The sequence below is a fragment of the Schistocerca serialis genome, chromosome 8, assembly GCF_023864345.2.
Source record: "Schistocerca serialis cubense isolate TAMUIC-IGC-003099 chromosome 8, iqSchSeri2.2, whole genome shotgun sequence".
Lineage (NCBI taxonomy): Eukaryota > Metazoa > Arthropoda > Insecta > Orthoptera > Acrididae > Schistocerca > Schistocerca serialis.
In genome coordinates, this window is record NC_064645.1 from 55,860,632 (window position 1) to 55,878,420 (window position 17,789).

At 45.0% G+C, this 17,789-nt stretch overlaps 1 protein-coding gene across 1 annotated transcript in view; it reads left to right on the top strand.

Annotated features, from left to right (window-relative positions):
• Nucleotides 1-1,804: 1,804 nt before the first annotated feature.
• LOC126416253 (medium-chain acyl-CoA ligase ACSF2, mitochondrial-like) overlaps nt 1,805-17,789 on the top strand; it is a 199,215-nt gene continuing 183,230 nt past the window's right edge. Inside the window, exon 1 of the mRNA XM_050083877.1 lies at nt 1,805-1,893. Coding sequence (XP_049939834.1) covers nt 1,838-1,893 — 56 coding nt within the window. The 5' untranslated portion in view covers nt 1,805-1,837. The remainder of the gene's footprint in view (nt 1,894-17,789) is intronic.

Below are 17,789 nucleotides of genomic sequence, written 5' to 3' on the forward strand. Positions count from 1 at the left end.
ACCTAACTAAACTAAGGACATCACACACATCCATGCCCGAGGCAGGATTCGAACCTGCGAACGTAGCGGTCGCGCGGTTCCAGACGGTAGCGCCTAGAACCGCTCGGCCACCCCGGCCGGCGGGAAGGAAAAGCGTTGTGGTATCCAGATAAGAATAAGAGATCATTCTGTGTACTGTGTAGCAGTCACTCATTGAATCTTGTTGTAACTGATTCCGTTATGTCTTCTCAATATGCTTTTTCCATGTTTGCGACAGTGAAGAGCTTGAACGATTTCTGCTCGTCCTCCGCTCGACGCTGGGATGTCTTGACGTATTATGTGTCTAACCTGACGTCGAAACAGCAGAGCGATGCTAGGTGGGAAAGCCGCACTGAGGCACTTCCTCCACTTAGCTTTCGAGATGGAGGAGTTATGACGCGCTTGTAAACATGTCAGAAGAATCCGATGGCTTGACCTGTCTCAAAGCCACAACACCTGGGAATCAGACGAAAAATTGTACCTTACTTCTCTGGTAATCTGATACGACGTACTTCTTCACATGAGCGTTGTCAGTAAGGCCCTCCAAAGCATCGACGTGAATGTTTCTGAGTCCGTGGCAATGCTCGAAAGTAGGAAATTATATCTTGAAAACAGCAGAACAGAAAAAAGCTTGTGTCTTTCTTGACAGATTCCAAGGAACTCGCCACAGAATTAGAGCTACAAGATCTCACGTTGCCGCTTTAAGTGTTACTCGGCAACGAAGCAAGAAGCTAAGAAGGAAGGGATGAGACGATTGAGAATCCAACAAAACGTTACAAGATTGCATTCTATTACTTGTATTATCTTTTAAACGTAGTCACCAAATTTTTTGGACGAGAGATTCACTCGACTGAAGTCTCATTGGAATAATTTTGATTTTCTGTACGACATCGGCAAGCTGAATAATATGCCTCTTGATAGCCTGGACAAAAAGTGCAGAAACCTCGCAAGCGGTTTTGCAAGCCAACGAGCCAAGTGAAGTTGACGCGCTAGACTTGAGGGAACAACTTAAAAGTGCTTTCAGTGTCGGTGAAAACCGGAATAGGTCTGACAGAGACTTAGGATTTATAGGACATAATTTTTGCCTCAATGCTAACAACGATGTAAGAATTCTCCTAAGACTCCCGATGACAGTTGCGGGTGGTGAGAGAAGTTTCGCAAAACTAAAACGGATAAAAACGTTTCTCATAACCACGATGGGACAGACTCACTTACGCCATCTTGCAACGATATCTATTGAGCACGAGGTTGCAGACCACTTAAATTGCGCTAATCGAGTGAAAGAGTTTGCGCAAACCGAAGCCAGACAGGTACGATTTGTATAGCCTTTTTTTCTTTTTTTTTCTTGCTTTTTAAAGTTGAGTTGCTTAGTTCTTTACCGGGTTGTTTTTTATTTTGTTCGATGCAAAATAAATTGTTCAAAGCAAATTAACATGTAAATTTTAAATTGTGCCGTAATATTACTTTGTTTTCCGCAGCATACATTATTATCGATAGACAAACGTAAAAAGATGTTCATTTACGGTAACCGTAAATGCCAACGGTTTATTAAAATTATTTTTAAGAGCTAGCTTTGTTTAAATCATATGGCGAACTTTTCAAGTCAAGATTCCACACACACCAAAAAAGAGATAGATTTTCACATTACACAAACTTTTTGTTTGTGTGTAAAACCAGTTTCTCCTCGAATTAGCGACAGACAGGCTGCTAGTACATTAGTTAGCCCGGCCGCCGCTGTACGGTGCTGGAGTAGCCGCTGCATGGAAGCGGTAGGCGCCGGCGGTAAGTCGCGCCAGTAGGCGGTCACCAGTCAGAGGCGATGGTTCTGTGGCGGCGGTTCGTCATCGTACTCGGCAGCAGGGCCGCGGCGAGGCAGTGAGTACTTAAACATCCGCGCTCACACGCTCTTTCTGCTTGTGTCCCGTCCTAAGCAAATTATTCTGATCTGGAAGTGAACCGGCCTTTGGACTTGTTTTATATCTAAATGGTACTTTTCCGGATACGGAGCCTTTATCGAAACTTTATCTACGTAGTCCCATCTACAGCCCCTTCACGTCCGTAGTAGGAATTGTGAAACACTTGTGTATAGGCGCCAGGTCGCTGCCATCCGCGGTGGCGTAGCTTTTATTTTAGCAGTCAACATCTCTCTCTGTAGGCTCCCGTAATTCACAGCACGTACGACATTTCTTCTTCTTGCAGAACTGATAAGATTATTTTGTGCCGAGTGCTGATAAAATTCTGCTTATTTAAGTCACATTCATTGACGTAATTTCAGCTGCCTTTCTGTCTTCATGAGGTGCATTCCACTTACTGCTCAAGCAGGAAAGCTTTACGGAGAAAAACAAATAGACCGGAACTTTTCGACTCCGTGAATGTAGAAGAGGGTATCAGTGATCATAAGTCAGTGGTTGCATCAATGACTACAAGTGTAATAAGAAATGCCAAGAAAGGAAGGAAAATATATTTGCTTAACAAGAGTGATAGGGCACAAATCGCAGAATATCTGAGTGACCACCATCAAACGTTCATTTCTGAGGAAGAGGATGTGGAACAAAAATGGAAAAAATTCAGGAACATCGTCCAGTACGCCTTAGATAAGTTCGTACCGACTAAGGTCCAAAGCGAGGGGAAAGATCCACCGTGGTATAACAATCATGTACGAAAGGTACTACGGAAACAAAGAAAGCTTCATCATAGGTTTAAGAGTAGTCGAATCATAGCTGATAAGGAAAAGCTGAACGAAGCGAAAAAGAGCGTAAAGAGAGCAATGAGAGAAGCATTCAACGAATTCGAACATAAAACATTGGCAAACAATCTAAACAAGAACCCTAAAAAGTTTTGGTCATATGTAAAATCGGTAAGCGGATCTAAATCCCCTATTCAGTCACTCGTTGACCACGATGGCACCGAAACAGAGGAGGACCGAAGAAAGGCAGAAATACTGAATTCAGTGTTCCGAAACTGTTTCACTGCGGAAAATCGTAACACGGTCCCTGACTTCAGCCGTCGCACGGACGCCAAAATGGAAAATATTGAAATAAACGATATCGGAATTGAAAAACAACTGCTATCACTTAGTAGCGGAAAAGCATCCGGACCAGACGAGATACCCTTAAGATTCTACAGTGATTATGCTAAAGAACTTGCCCCCTTTCTATCAGCAATTTATCGTAGATCGCTGGAAGAACGTAAAGTACCTAGCGACTGGAAGAAAGCGCAGGTCGTTCCCATTTTCAAGAAGGGTCATAAATCAGATGCGAATAATTATAGGCCTATTTCGCTTACGTCAATCTGTTGTAGAATAATGGAACGTGTTTTGTGTTCTCGTATTATGATGTTCTTAGATAATACAAATCTCCTTCATCATAACCAACATGGATTCCGCAAACAGAGATCATGTGAAACTCAGCTCGCCCTATTTGCCCAAGAAATTCACAGTGCCGTAGACACTGGCGAGCAGATTGATGCCGTATTCCTGGACTTTAGGAAGGCATTTGATACGGTTCCGCACTTACGTTTAGTGAAAAAAATACGAGCTACGGAATATCGGACCAGGTTTGTGATTGGATTCAGGATTTCCTAGAAGAAAGAACACAACATGTCATTCTTAACGGTTCAAAATCTGCAGATGTAGAGGTAATTTCGGGAGTACCGCAGGGAAGCGTGATAGGACCTTTATTGTTTACAATATACATAAATGACTTAGTTGACAACATCGGTAGCTCCGTGAGGCTATTTGCAGATGACACGGTTGTCTACAAGAAAGTAGCAACATCAGAAGACTCGTACGTACTCCAGGAGGACCTGCAGAGGATTAATGCATGGTGCGACAGCTGGCAGCTTTCCCTAAACGTAGATAAATGTAATATAATGCGCATACATAGGGGCAGAAATCCATTCCAGTACGATTATGCCATAGGTGGTAAATCATTGGAAGCGGTAACGACCGTAAAATACTTAGGAGTTACTATCCGGAGCGATCTGAAGTGGAATGATCACATAAAACAAATAGTGGGAAAAGCAGGCGCCAGGTTGAGATTCATAGGAAGAATTCTAAGAAAATGTGACTCATCGACGAAAGAAGTAGCTTACAAAACGCTTGTTCGTCCGATTCTTGAGTATTGCTCATCAGTATGGGACCCTTATCAGGTTGGATTAATAGAAGAGATAGACATGATCCAGCGAAAAGCAGCGCGATTCGTCATGGGGACATTTAGTCAGCGCGAGAGCGTTACGGAGATGCTGAACAAGCCCCAGTGGCGGACACTTCAAGAAAGGCGTTACGCAATACGGAGAGGTTTATTATCGAAATTACGAGAGAGCACATTCCGGGAAGAGATGGGCAACATATTACTACCGCCCACATATATCTCGCGTAATGATCACAACGAAAAGATCCGAGAAATTAGAGCAAATACGGAGACTTACAAGCAGTCGTTCTTCCCACGCACAATTCGTGAATGGAACAGGGAAGGGGGGATCAGATAGTGGTACAATAAGTACCCTCCGCCACACACCGTAAGGTGGCTCGCGGAGTATAGATGTAGATGTAGATGTAATATTTCTTGCGGCGCAGGATATTTCCGTAGTCTGTCCACGAGAAGCTTGTCTTTTGTAACATAATATTGTACCTGTTTATGCTTCGCTGCAGACATTCAGTAGTGCGGTGGTAAGGGATATTTGCAAGGCCAGTATCTAACAGGAAAGTGGATTGGAAGGAATGATATGCAGTTCCTGATCATTCGACTTCGAGATTTTGTCCTATGTTAAATTCAGACTTTTGGAGAATTGGTAGATATGTACCGGAAATGGCACTCTCTGCTTTTCATATTCTCCTGCCGCTCTGATCATCCAAAAAAGCCTATACTCAGCACGCCGTCATCTGTAATAGTATCAGTCGTACTCAAAATAAAACGTTTCTAGCACTTAGAGAACGGAAGACGTTAATGAAAACAAACTTTTCCAAGGAGGAACATGAATTTATCCATCGGAGTCGCTCGTTATGCCACAAGACTCAATTGATTTCCTTTTTTTCTGTTGTCCCTCCCTTTTTTTTAAAAAAAAAAAAACTTTGCTACACGAATCATAGGACCTCAGGCTCTCCACCCTCGCAGAATTTGTAGCCGTGACGCATAAAGATGATGCAAAAATTCCTGTGTACAAATGAAATCTTACACCTTACTTGTGAGCGAAAGAGATACTTTCTGCAACAGTATTAGCTGAATCATTCGCAGGTGGCGGCAACACAACAAACACCCAACAGTAGTAAGGCCTCCATAGGGCGAACGCCAAATCCAGTGGTGTGTGTGCTGGACTCTTGCTGTGTTGCAACCAGAGGCCAACAAAACTATGTATTCCGTAAAATACGTCCTCTATCATCAACCTATAAAAAACAGGATCTACACTCTTACAGTAGCAACACGATCGATGCATTTGTTCCATCATTTTATGACGGCATATGAATTTATTTAGAGATTTTATAAGAAATTATTCACTCCCTGGATCGCAATAAATGTAAAACAATGAATTTGGTGAGTAGTTTCGGTTCTTCACACGACCATCCTCAGATCTGTAAGAAAAAGCAGAAACAGAAAAATGTTGTAGGTAAATTGTCTTATACCGAGGTGACAAGTGGTAGGGTAGCGATATGTATACAGGGTGGGCCATCTCAAGTTTCGGATGAGATTATCTCGAAAACTATAGATCGGGTAAAAATAGTGGGTAAGACAAATTCGTAAGCTCACAGGGGACACGTGACTGCCAAAGGGCAGTGCATTGGCGAGGCTGTCATTTGTGATCAGCTGATTCATGTGAAGATTTCCGACGTAGTTAAGGGCGCACGATGGGAAAGACTTTGAACGTGGAATGACGGTCGGAGCTAGACACGTGGGCCATTCCATTTCTGATATCGTTAGGGAATTCAATATTCAGAGATTGGCAGTGTCCATAGGACGTCAACAACACCAAATTTAGTGCATTACCTCTCACCACAAACAACGCAGTGCACATCGGCCACCACTTAACGGCTGACAGCAGCAGCTTTTGCGTAGAGGTGTCAGTGCTAAGAGACAAGCAACACTGCGTGGAATAACGGCAGAAACCATTGTGGGACGTAGGACGAACGTATCCTATAGGACGGTGTGGCGAAATTTGGCATTAATGGGGAACGGCAGCAGAAGACTGGCGTGAATACCTGTAGTATCAGCACGTCGCCTGCAGCGCCTCTCCCGGGCTCGTGACCACATCGGTCGGACTCTAAAGGACTGTAAAACCGTGGCCTGGCCAGATGAGTCCCTATTTCAGTTGGTAAGAGCTGGTGGCAGAGATAGTGAAGCGCAAATCCCACGAAGCCATGGACCCAAGCTGCCAACAAGTCACTGTGCAAGCTCTACAGGGTGTTTCAAAACTGTACGGCCAAACTTTCAGGAAACATTCCTCACACACAAAGAAAGAAAATATGTTAAGTGGACATGTTCCCGGAAACGCTTACTTTCCATGTTAGAGCTCATTTCATTACTTCTCTTCAAATAACATTAATCATGGAATGGAAACACACAGCAACGGAACGTACCAGCGTGACTTCAAACACTGTTACAGGAAATGTTCAAAATGTCCTCCGTTAGCGAGGATACATGCATCCACCCTCCGTCGCGTGGAATCCCTGATGCGCTGATGCAGCCCTGGAGAATGGCGTATTGTATCACAGCCGTCCACAATACGAGCACGAAGAGTCTCTACATTTGGTACCGGGGTTGCGTAGACAAGAGCTTTCAAATGCCCCATAAATGAAAGTCAAGAGGGTTGCGGTCAGGAGAGCGTGGAGGCCATGGAATTGGTCCGCCTCTACCAATCCATCAGTCACCGAATCTGTTGTTGAGAAGCGTACGAACACTTCGACTGAAATGTGCAGGAGCTCCATCGTGCATGAACCACATGTTGTGTCGCACTTGTAAAGGCACATGTTCTAGCAGCACAGGTAAAGTATCCTGTATGAAATCATGATAACGTGCTCCATTGAGCGTAGGTGGAAGACCATGGGGCCCAATCAAGACATCACCAACAATGCCTGCCCAAACGTTCACAGAAAATCTGTGTTGATGACGTGATTGCACAATTGCGTGCGGATTCTCGTCAGCCCACACATGTTGATTGTGAAAATTTACGATTTGGTCACGTTGGAATGAAGCCTCATCCGTAAAGAGAACATTTGCACTGCAATGAGGATTGACACATTGTTGGATGAACCATTCGCAGAAGTGTACCCGTGGAGGCCAATCAGCTGCTGATAGTGCCTGCACACGCTGTACGTAGTACGGAAACAACTGGTTCTCCCGTAGCACTCTCCATACAGTGACGTGGTCAAAGTTACCTGACGCTGACATTAGGGTTATCTTCAACTGCACGAAGAATTGCCTCGTCCATTGCAGGCGTCCTCGTCGTTCTGGGTCTTCCCCAGTCGCGAGTCATAGGCTGGAATGTTCCGTGCTCCCTAAGACGCCGATTAATTGCTCCGAACGTCTTCCTGTCGGGACACCTTCGTTCTGAAAATCTGTCTCGATACAAACGTACCGCGCCACGGCTATTGCCCCGTGCTAATTCATACATCAAATGGGCATCTGCCAACTCCGCATTTGTAAACATTGCACTGACTGCAAAACCACATTCGTGATGAACACTAACCTGTTGAAGCTACGTACTGATGTGCTTGATGCTAGTACTGTAGAGTCGCGTATCAACACAAGCACCGAAGTCAACATTACCTTCCTTCAATTGGGCCAACTGGCGGTGAATTGAGGAAGTACAGTACATACTGACGAAACTAAAATGAGCTCTAACATGGAAATTAAGCGTTTCCGGACACACGTCCACAAAACATCTTTTCTTTATTTGTGTGTGAGGAATGTTTCCTGAAAGTTTGGCCGTACCTTTTTTGTAACACCCTGTATAATCGTGTGGGCCGTATGTATATGGAATAAACTGAGTCATTTGGTCCAACGGAATCGATCACTGGCGGGAAATGGTTATGTTCGGTTACTTGGAGCACATTTGCAGCCATTCATGAACGTAATGTTCCCAAAAAACGGTGCAATTGTTATGAATGACAATGCGCCAAGTCACCGGACCACAGCAGTCTGCAATTGGTTTGAAGAACATTTTGAACAATTCGAGCAAATGATTTGGCCACAGCGCGATTGACTGACTTGAAGCCCATCGAACATTTGTTGGACGTAATCGAGAGATCAGTTCGCAAACAAAATCCAGCACCGGCGACACTTTCGCAGTTATGGGCGGCTACAGAGACAGCATGGCCCCGTATTTCTACAGGGGACTTCCAACGACTTTCCTTGCCACATCGAGCTGCTGCACTACGCTGGACAGGAGGTCCGACACGACGTTAGAGGCATCCCCTGACTTTTGTCACCTCAGCGTAAAATTCTTCTAGAATACACACATTTGTAGGTATAGTAACTCACAAAAAGACATACCAATCATGGTAAAGGCATAGTGTAAATGTATAGAGGAAGGCTAGACAGCGTCGAGTGAGTATTTCGACACCACGCAAAGGAAAAGCAGCTATAAGATGGACGTGGACAATAATTTTACGGCATTAAAAAATAGGTAAGTAATACACGTAAAATGCATACCATTCCCATGTGAGAGAGAACTCTAATGAAGTGCTGGCTATACTAGCGAGAGAAGATTGATTCTAAACCAGCAGAACTAAGATGCAAACAGTTTCATTACAAATAATGGAATAAATCGGCATAAACAAAGTTGTGATAAACCGATTAATTTCGTTGATTGTAATTAAATTGTGTGCTTCTTTTACCCCTCTAGACTTAAAATCACTTTCTCTTTGGTAAAGCCAGGACTTTTTGGGGTTCTCTCGTCTGAGAATGGTGTTTATTTACGTTTGTCACTTCCCTATTTTTGTAACGCCGTAAAATTATGGTGCACGTCCACATAGCTGTTTTACCTTTCTTACGTCGTACCAATACATGCAGGCAATGTTGTCTAGCTTTACTGTGTACGTTACACTATGCCTTTACACTTCCTAGAAATGTGTATATTCTTGAAGACTGTCAGTATTCCTGAAACAGTTTTGTTTTTGCCCGTTCTTTCGGATCTGAGGATGGCTGAGCGAAAAAACGGAAACTACAGGGCTATTACAAATGATTGAAGCGATTCCATAAATTCACTGTAGCTCCATTCATTGACATATGGTCACGACACACTACAGATACGTAGAAAAACTCATAAAGTTTTGTTCGGCTGAAGCCGCACTTCGGGTTTCTGCCGCCAGAGCACTCGAGAGCGCAGTGAGACAAAATGGCTACAGGAGCCGAGAAAGCGTATGTCGTGCTTGAAATGCACTCACATCAGTCAGTCATAACAGTACAACGACACTTCAGGACGAAGTTCAACAAAGATCCACCAACTGCTAACTCCATTCGGCGATGGTATGCGCAGTTTAAAGCTTCTAGATGCCTCTGTAAGGGGAAATCAACGGGTCGGCTTGCAGTGAGCGAAGAAACGGTTGAACGCATGCGGGCAAGTTTCACGCATCGTGATGTGAAAGATTCAGTGTTTACACCTCCTCTACCAAGAAACGTGCCAGAACTGCGAGCTTGCATCAACAATGCTTTCGAACTCATTGATGGGGACATGCTGCGCCGAGTGTGGGAGGAACTTGATTATCGGCTTGATGTCTGCCGAATCACTAAAGGGGCACATATCGAACATTTGTGAATGCCTAACAAAACTTTTTGAGTTTTTGTATGTGTGTGCAAAGCATTGTGAAAATATCTCAAATAATAAAGTTATTGTAGAGCTGTGAAATCGCTTCAATCATTTGTAATAACCCTGTAGTTATCAAACTTAATGTTGTATATTGTTTGCAATCCAGATAGGTAACTAAAGTTTTGTATACATCTTTTAATTTTTTTGAAATTGCGTAAGATCGCTGTTCTGTTTGGTGATAATGTCTGGTATTACTAGTATACGAAATATTCATCTATACAGTTTCTTGGAATTGGGGTGCCCAGCCTGTATATACACTCCTGGAAATGGAAAAAAGAACACATTGACACCGGTGTGTCAGACCCACCATACTTGCTCCGGACACTGCGAGAGGGCTGTACAAGCAATGATCACACGCACGGCACAGCGGACACACCAGGAACCGCGGTGTTGGCCGTCGAATGGCGCTAGCTGCGCAGCATTTGTGCACCGCCGCCGTCACTGTCAGCCAGTTTGCCGTGGCATACGGAGCTCCATCGCAGTCTTTAACACTGGTAGCATGCCGCGACAGCGTGGACGTGAACCGTATGTGCAGTTGACGGACTTTGAGCGAGGGCGTATAGTGGGCATGCGGGAGGCCGGGTGGACGTACCGCCGAATTGCTCAACACGTGGGGCGTGAGGTCTCCACAGTACATCGATGTTGTCGCCAGTGGTCGGCGGAAGGTGCACGTGCCCGTCGACCTGGGACCGGACCGCAGCGACGCACGGATGCACGCCAAGACCGTAGGATCCTACGCAGTGCCGTAGGGGACCGCACCGCCACTTCCCAGCAAATTAGGGACACTGTTGCTCCTGGGGTATCGGCGAGGACCATTCGCAACCGTCTCCATGAAGCTGGGCTACGGTCCCGCACACCGTTAGGCCGTCTTCCGCTCACGCCCCAACATCGTGCAGCCCGCCTCCAGTGGTGTCGCGACAGGCGTGAATGGAGGGACGAATGGAGACGTGTCGTCTTCAGCGATGAGAGTCGCTTCTGCCTTGGTGCCAATGATGGTCGTATGCGTGTTTGGCGCCGTGCAGGTGAGCGCCACAATCAGGACTGCATACGACCGAGGCACACAGGGCCAACACCCGGCATCATGGTGTGGGGAGCGATCTCCTACACTGGCCGTACACCACTGGTGATCGTCGAGGGGACACTGAATAGTGCACGGTACATCCAAACCGTCATCGAACCCATCGTTCTACCATTCCTAGACCGGCAAGGGAACTTGCTGTTCCAACAGGACAATGCACGTCCGCATGTATCCCGTGCCACCCAACGTGCTCTAGAAGGTGTAAGTCAACTACCCTGGCCAGCAAGATCTCCGGATCTGTCCCCCATTGAGCATGTTTGGGACTGGATGAAGCGTCGTCTCACGCGGTCTGCACGTCCAGCACGAACGCTGGTCCAACTGTGGCCCCAGGTGGAAATGGCATGGCAAGCCGTTCCACAGGACTACATCCAGCATCTCTACGATCGTCTCCATGGGAGAATAGCAGCCTGCATTGCTGCGAAAGCTGGATATACACTGTACTAGTGCCGACATTGTGCATGCTCTGTTGCCTGTGTCTATGTGCCTGTGGTTCTGTCAGTGTGATCATGTGATGTATCTGACCCCAGGAATGTGTCAATAAAGTTTCCCCTTCCTGGGACAATGAATTCACGGTGTTCTTATTTCAATTTCCAGGAGTGTAGTTATTAGAAGCTGTTGTACCTTTGTCTGTAGTAGGCAAAAGTCTGTAAAGTCGGCCGATTTCAGCCTCTATGATCATTTTTGAATCATCAATACGTACTGGTAGCTCATAAATATGCACGTAATTTCCAAATTAAGTATGCATGCAAGAGTTCTTTGCATGGGTTCTGAAGTTACTTTAGCGGTAAACAGTGCGTTGCCACACTGTTACTTACACACTTATCGTGGCGAGGAAGCATTCCAATAAGTCACAGAGCGACTAGTCTGTCTATAAAATACAAAATGGGTTCGTGGTAATTCGGCACCTGACGGCCTTGGACTGCTTCGTTCACTGGGAGGTTGCAAATGGGACGAATAGAAAGATTCGGCAGGAAACTGCGCTTATCTAAAAAAGATACATTCCGCCGAAACAGCAATGACTGAAAACTGCCGCAGCCTTCGGCGAAGATGCGGAAAGACGATACTGACGGGCGTAGTTGCTCAACAGTGTTACTTTTATCTGAACTTGTGATACCGTGACCTCATAAATCAGTGCCGTTTTTGTATCAACTTAGCAGCGCTTACTTTTGTCAGATCTTGACTGACGAATCCTGATCGTGAACCATAAGGAACAAAGGATGCGGTAATTCATCACCTGAACTTGCAGAACAATGTCTGAATGTAAGTCATAAACCAAACACATAACTGTATACTGTAATGTTGTTGCATTAATTTGTTCTGAAACGGTGCTGATATTCAAGACCGTAAAAGTGGGTTAAAAGCTGTTAGCCTTCTGAGGAAGTCAACCTTGCATTACTGCGCAACTGTTTCACCAGGTATCCAGTCTAGCTTACCAAATTCCCAATCAGACTAACATTAATTATAATCTTTTAGTACTCATCTTACGATAACCGGTGATATATATATATATATATATATATATATATATATATATATATATATATATATATATATATAGAGAGAGAGAGAGAGAGAGAGAGAGAGAGAGAGAGAAATAAATCAGTTTATATTTGGACATTTATTTTAACATTGATCATTGTTCCGTTAAAATTTCAGCATATCAAACTTGATTCATAACTAAACTGGTGCCTTATTTAGGATTGTGTAAATGTGAGTTTGTAATCTTACGGAACACATCAAATAAGGAGCCAAGATTGGGAGACTGAATACAACACTGCATTCATAAAATAACACACGAAGAACGCTGAAACATATGCAAGAGGAAATTAACCACAACCAACCAATTCAATTTTCACCCAAAGAAGTTACGTTCGTTGCGCAACCCTGTCCGTCATGAAATTACCACACACTGGTATACTAAATTCATACTAACTCTCTGTGAAATCTTCCCGAAAAGAATAGCTGAGGGCTCCTTTGATGCTTACACCACATGCTTCATGTGGTCAACTTGGTTTACACAAAGAGTGTAACTCCACAATAATTCTGATAATTAAAATAAATTACATCGAAACGCAATTTACAAAAGAAAAACCTCGAACTGGTTACTATTGTCTTACTATTAACCTGATGGGTCAAACAATTGTATAAGCGCGTAGTACTGGTATCACAAAGTACACCCCATGTGGGTTGAACATAAAGAAAAGTTGCTATATTGAAACATATTTTCAAGACGAGACGCTATAATCTCATGCACATTCGCATTTAACATTGATGATCTTAGAGCTACTGTTCAACACGTGGTTCCACTTTACTCACAAAGTAGTGACAAAGCAACTACCGGAAGATATTCTGAACTTCACACTCGAATTTCACTGCGTTGCAATTTAAGATAACATTAGATATTTTAGAGCTAAACCTGAAATAAAGGTGATTAAATTATCAGTTAGGCTGAACTTAAGAAATCCATTGTCCTACGGACTTAGAAGACACGCACTTAGCCGGAGATCTTACCACTTCAGACGCTTGCCGCAGACAGACTGACTTGGGCTCCTACCAAACGCGCTTAACAGATACAAACGGAAGTGACCAGAGAGGCAGCTTCCTATACCAACATGACAAGGGATGGACAAGACCATACTAAGAATAGAAACCTCTCTGCTTTCAGAAAGCGTAGCTACCTGTTCCGACGTTGGTCCTACTGTTCTCTAGCAGACAGGCTTGTCTGCTACCATCAAGCATGCAACTAGAAATACATTTGCTCATTCATCCTCTCACGCAGAAGGGAAGGGGGATGACAGTATCTTATCATATACAGTATATAAAAGAAAGCGGATGTAGGTTCCGTATGAGACTGTGTGACATGAATTACATATAAACTGTGTTTTAAAGTGTAGTAGTGTGACAGATCGTTCTTGTTTATGTGTAAAAGTAACACGTTTCACTGCTCAGTCTCCTCCCAGATAGTCAGAAACACCACAGTAAATTTAGAAGAGGAATTCATGCCGTAAATAGCAGATTTAAGAAATTAACATGAAAGGAAACCAACAGAGACCTTTCAATACTAACCATTCATTAAATTTCGTTTTCTCTGAAAAATATTTTCTGAAAGTTGAATTTGGCACGGTATTGAAAACAATATCTTAATGAACTATTATTTATCTCACCAGAAAGTGAGATGAGGGATTTCCGTCCCGAAATACGATAACGGAGAGGCAGTAAACATCAGTCGAAAATTCATAGCGCGCTGAATACTGATGCCTGGGCTTTTGCTGTGATGTTTCCATGATAAACAGTGGAGCACTGTGCTAGCTTTAGAAAAATACTGACATTAACTGGTGTAGTTCCGACATGGCTGTAGTGACTGAGGAATGCTACTGGAATTTTAATCTTACTCTGGACGGCTGGACTAGGACCTGAACTGTGCTCCTGCCGAATACGGTTTCACTTGGGGTTACATGAGAGATTCTCATCGTCACAGACCCATAGATTTTCGTGGATGTGGAACTTGCCAGAGAACATTCATCTGTCCTCTGCAAACCGACTGCTGGTGCATGGCGGAAAGGACATCAAGTTCATTAGAGACGAATCACAGGATCGAATTGAAGGCACAATGGGGAGAAAAACGGGCAGACTCCCTTTCAGAGGAACAATCGCAGCATTCGCCTTAAGCGATTTAGCGAAACCTGAGTGGCTGAGCAGGGATCTGAACCGCTGTCCTCTCGAATATGCGTCCAGCGTCTTAACCTCGCACTGTTTCCTGATCCGTTCATGGAAAGAAAGGTTGTCTGCGTACGTGTGTGTCTCTTAATGTTTCTCTTTTCGAGTTTAATCGAGGTATAATTTGGACTGTAGTGACCCATGTGGCTCGTATCGCGCAGTGGACTTCGGTGGATTTGCAGAAAGTCTCCACGTCGCACAGTGTCTCTTGCGGCATCACCCACTTCAGCCTATCGGGCGTTACGGTAAAGCTTTCGTGCAGAGTAAACAAGTCCATGACGAAACGCAGAGCTAGTCTTCGAATTTTCCCTCGCTCTTCCGTTCATCCCACTTAGTAGGGGTTCCACATCGACGAACAGTACCCAAAAATTGGCCGAACAAATATTCCGCAAGCGTGTTCCTGTTGCTTAGCTTACAGATCCTTAGAATGTTTCTGACACGTAAGGGAAGCATCCTACCTCGAAACTGAGTCAAAAGATTTTTAAATATAGAGACGTGTTTGTTCTGCTACCAATCACGGATATTTTTCTGTAAGACTCTGCAGTTGTGCTCATTCGATGTCTGAGGTAAGTCGCTGAAGAAACGGTACGATGTAACATACAACTGAAAGCAGATTCACAAGAGTCGTAAATGAAGTGACACGGCGCATAAAGCTAAACATTTTTTTGTTCCATGGAATATCGTGTGAGCCGGCCGAAGTGGCCGTGCGGTTAAAGGCGCTGCAGTCTGGAACCGCAAGACCGCTACGGTCGCAGGTTCGAATCCTGCCTCGGGCATGGATGTTTGTGATGTCCTTAGGTTAGTTAGGTTTAACTAGTTCTAAGTTCTAGGGGACTAATGACCTCAGCAGTTGAGTCCCATAGTGCTCAGAGCAATTTGAACCATTTTTTGAATATCGTGTGAACTATCGGATGCCTGGAACTTGCTGTCACGATATTTCGAGGCAGTCATCTGGTCGTCTTGACGTGTATACAAATGGCAGTACAGAACTCAAGCTGGCAGGAGATTGCGGCAAAATATTGTGGCCGAGCAGTCTGTCACGGCATGTAACGGATTACGCGGTCCCTCCCGTCAGAGGTTAGTCCTCCCTTGTGTGTGTGTGTGGGTGTGGGTGTGTGTGTTTGGGTGTGTGTGTTTGGGTGTGTGTGTTTGGGTGTGTGTGTTTGGGTGTGTGTGTTTGGGTGTGTGTGTTTGGGTGTGTGTGTTTGGGTGTGTGGGTGGGTGGGTGTTTGTGGGTGCGTGTGTGTGTGTGTGTGTGTTTGTGGGTGTGTGTTTGTGGGTGTGTGTGTGGGTGGGTGTGTATTTGTGTGTGGGTGGGTGTGGGTGTGTGGGTGTGGGTGGGTGGGTGGGTGTGAGTGGGGGTGGGTGGGGCCTATGGGGGTGTAAGTCTAGCGCCCAATGACCTCAGCAGTTTGGTACCTTAGGAATTCATACCGTGGCAACATACGGTAGTTCACCTGAAATTTTATCGAACAACGTATACGGCGGAGAGTTTTAAATTTCACCTCAGCTAGACATTTGCTTGAAACCGTATGCACTCGTTCGCAAAACGAAGCACCCAGAAGACGTGGTTGGATGTCAGTGTAACTTCGCGCACGTGCATACCATCGGCGAGTGTGTAAGATTACAGTTGCAACTCTGTCGCAAGTACAACGCTCACCAGAGTGAGTTAGTTCCGTTCGTCCTTACTACTGTTGCCAGGCCTGGCAGGGTATACAAGGAGCGTGAAAGGCATCACACGTTCAGAGCTCGGATGGCGGCAGCAGACGAACTAGGGAACCACGGTGACACGTGTAGGCTGGCGGTAACTCCACAACATAAACGGCTGCGTCTTGACTGGGGAGCGCGGACTTGATGGTTAATGGCGTTCACATGCGTTCAGCAATAAATGGCGGTTTTGCACGACCCCCAGACGACCATCGCCGGCGAGTATGGGGGATCTGCCGAAGTCTGTCTTCCAATGTTTAGGAGTGCCTTGGTGGTATTACTGCTAGAGTCATGACGCGGGGATCCATTCGGTGTGACTTCAGGGGACGGTTGGCAGTGATACAGGGAACTCTCATGGCGCAACAGTAAGTCGCAGACATCCTGCGTCCTCGTGTTACCTCCCACGTGACAATCGTGGCGCCATTTTTCGACAGGACACTGCTCGCACACGTGTCTGAACGACCTGAGTGATGCTGACGCACTCCCACGGCCAAGACCCCCCAGGTGAGTCCCAGATGGAATGTCTCGGGCCAGCTCTGATGTAAAATCCGTCCCAGCGCCAGTACCCGGGATACCGGAAACCACTTAAAACAGCTGCGGGATGGCTTGCCTCAAGAGAGGACGCGACCTGGACAGCTTTCCCAAACGAATCCGTGCACACGTCCAGGCACGATCAGGTGGAGCGTCATACTGCCAAGTGGATTCTTACTGCAGAGTTCTTCGAAATTTGACTTTGTCCTCACTGAAATAAAGTGACATACCCTCTGTATCAGTGTAGTTTAATTTTGTTTCCTCCGCTTCCGCCAGGTGCTCCACTTTTTGTCAGGCGGTATATTTCAGCTTTTTTTGGAAGCTATTTCCTCTCTACTGCCAATCTCCATTTTGTGGCCAACTTATTTCCACACCTTCATTTAATTTGCAAAATAGCAAAGCTTGTCTAATTTTAGTGCCTCATTCCCTAATCTGATTCTCTCAGCATAGCCTGATTTAATTAGACTAAATTTGTTAAACATTTTTTACTTTTCAAAGCTTATTTATCCCTTAAATTTGTATCAATGTGATGTTGTTCCTGACTGTACGAGAGGGGTGGCAATGGCAACACACTGAACTCGCTGTCGAGGGGACGACGGTTCAAACCCTGTCTGGCCATCCGCATGAGATTTTTCCACGATTTCTTTATTGCTTCAGTCAAATGCCTGATGATACCTTTGAAAAGGGTGTGATCGATACCGCTCTCAATCCATCCTCAGTTCTCTAATGATGCCGACGCCGGCAATGCGCTAAACCGTAATATTTCTTCCAGCCTTTTTGTGACTGGAATCGAACTGCATCCCGGAGAGAACAGAATCTATCGTGGGATACCTCAACACAACACTATACACGGTCCTCAGATGTCAGTGCAGCACACCAAATCAATTCACACCAGCTGCTACTCTGAACCAACGGATTTCTTAATTATTTCACAAAC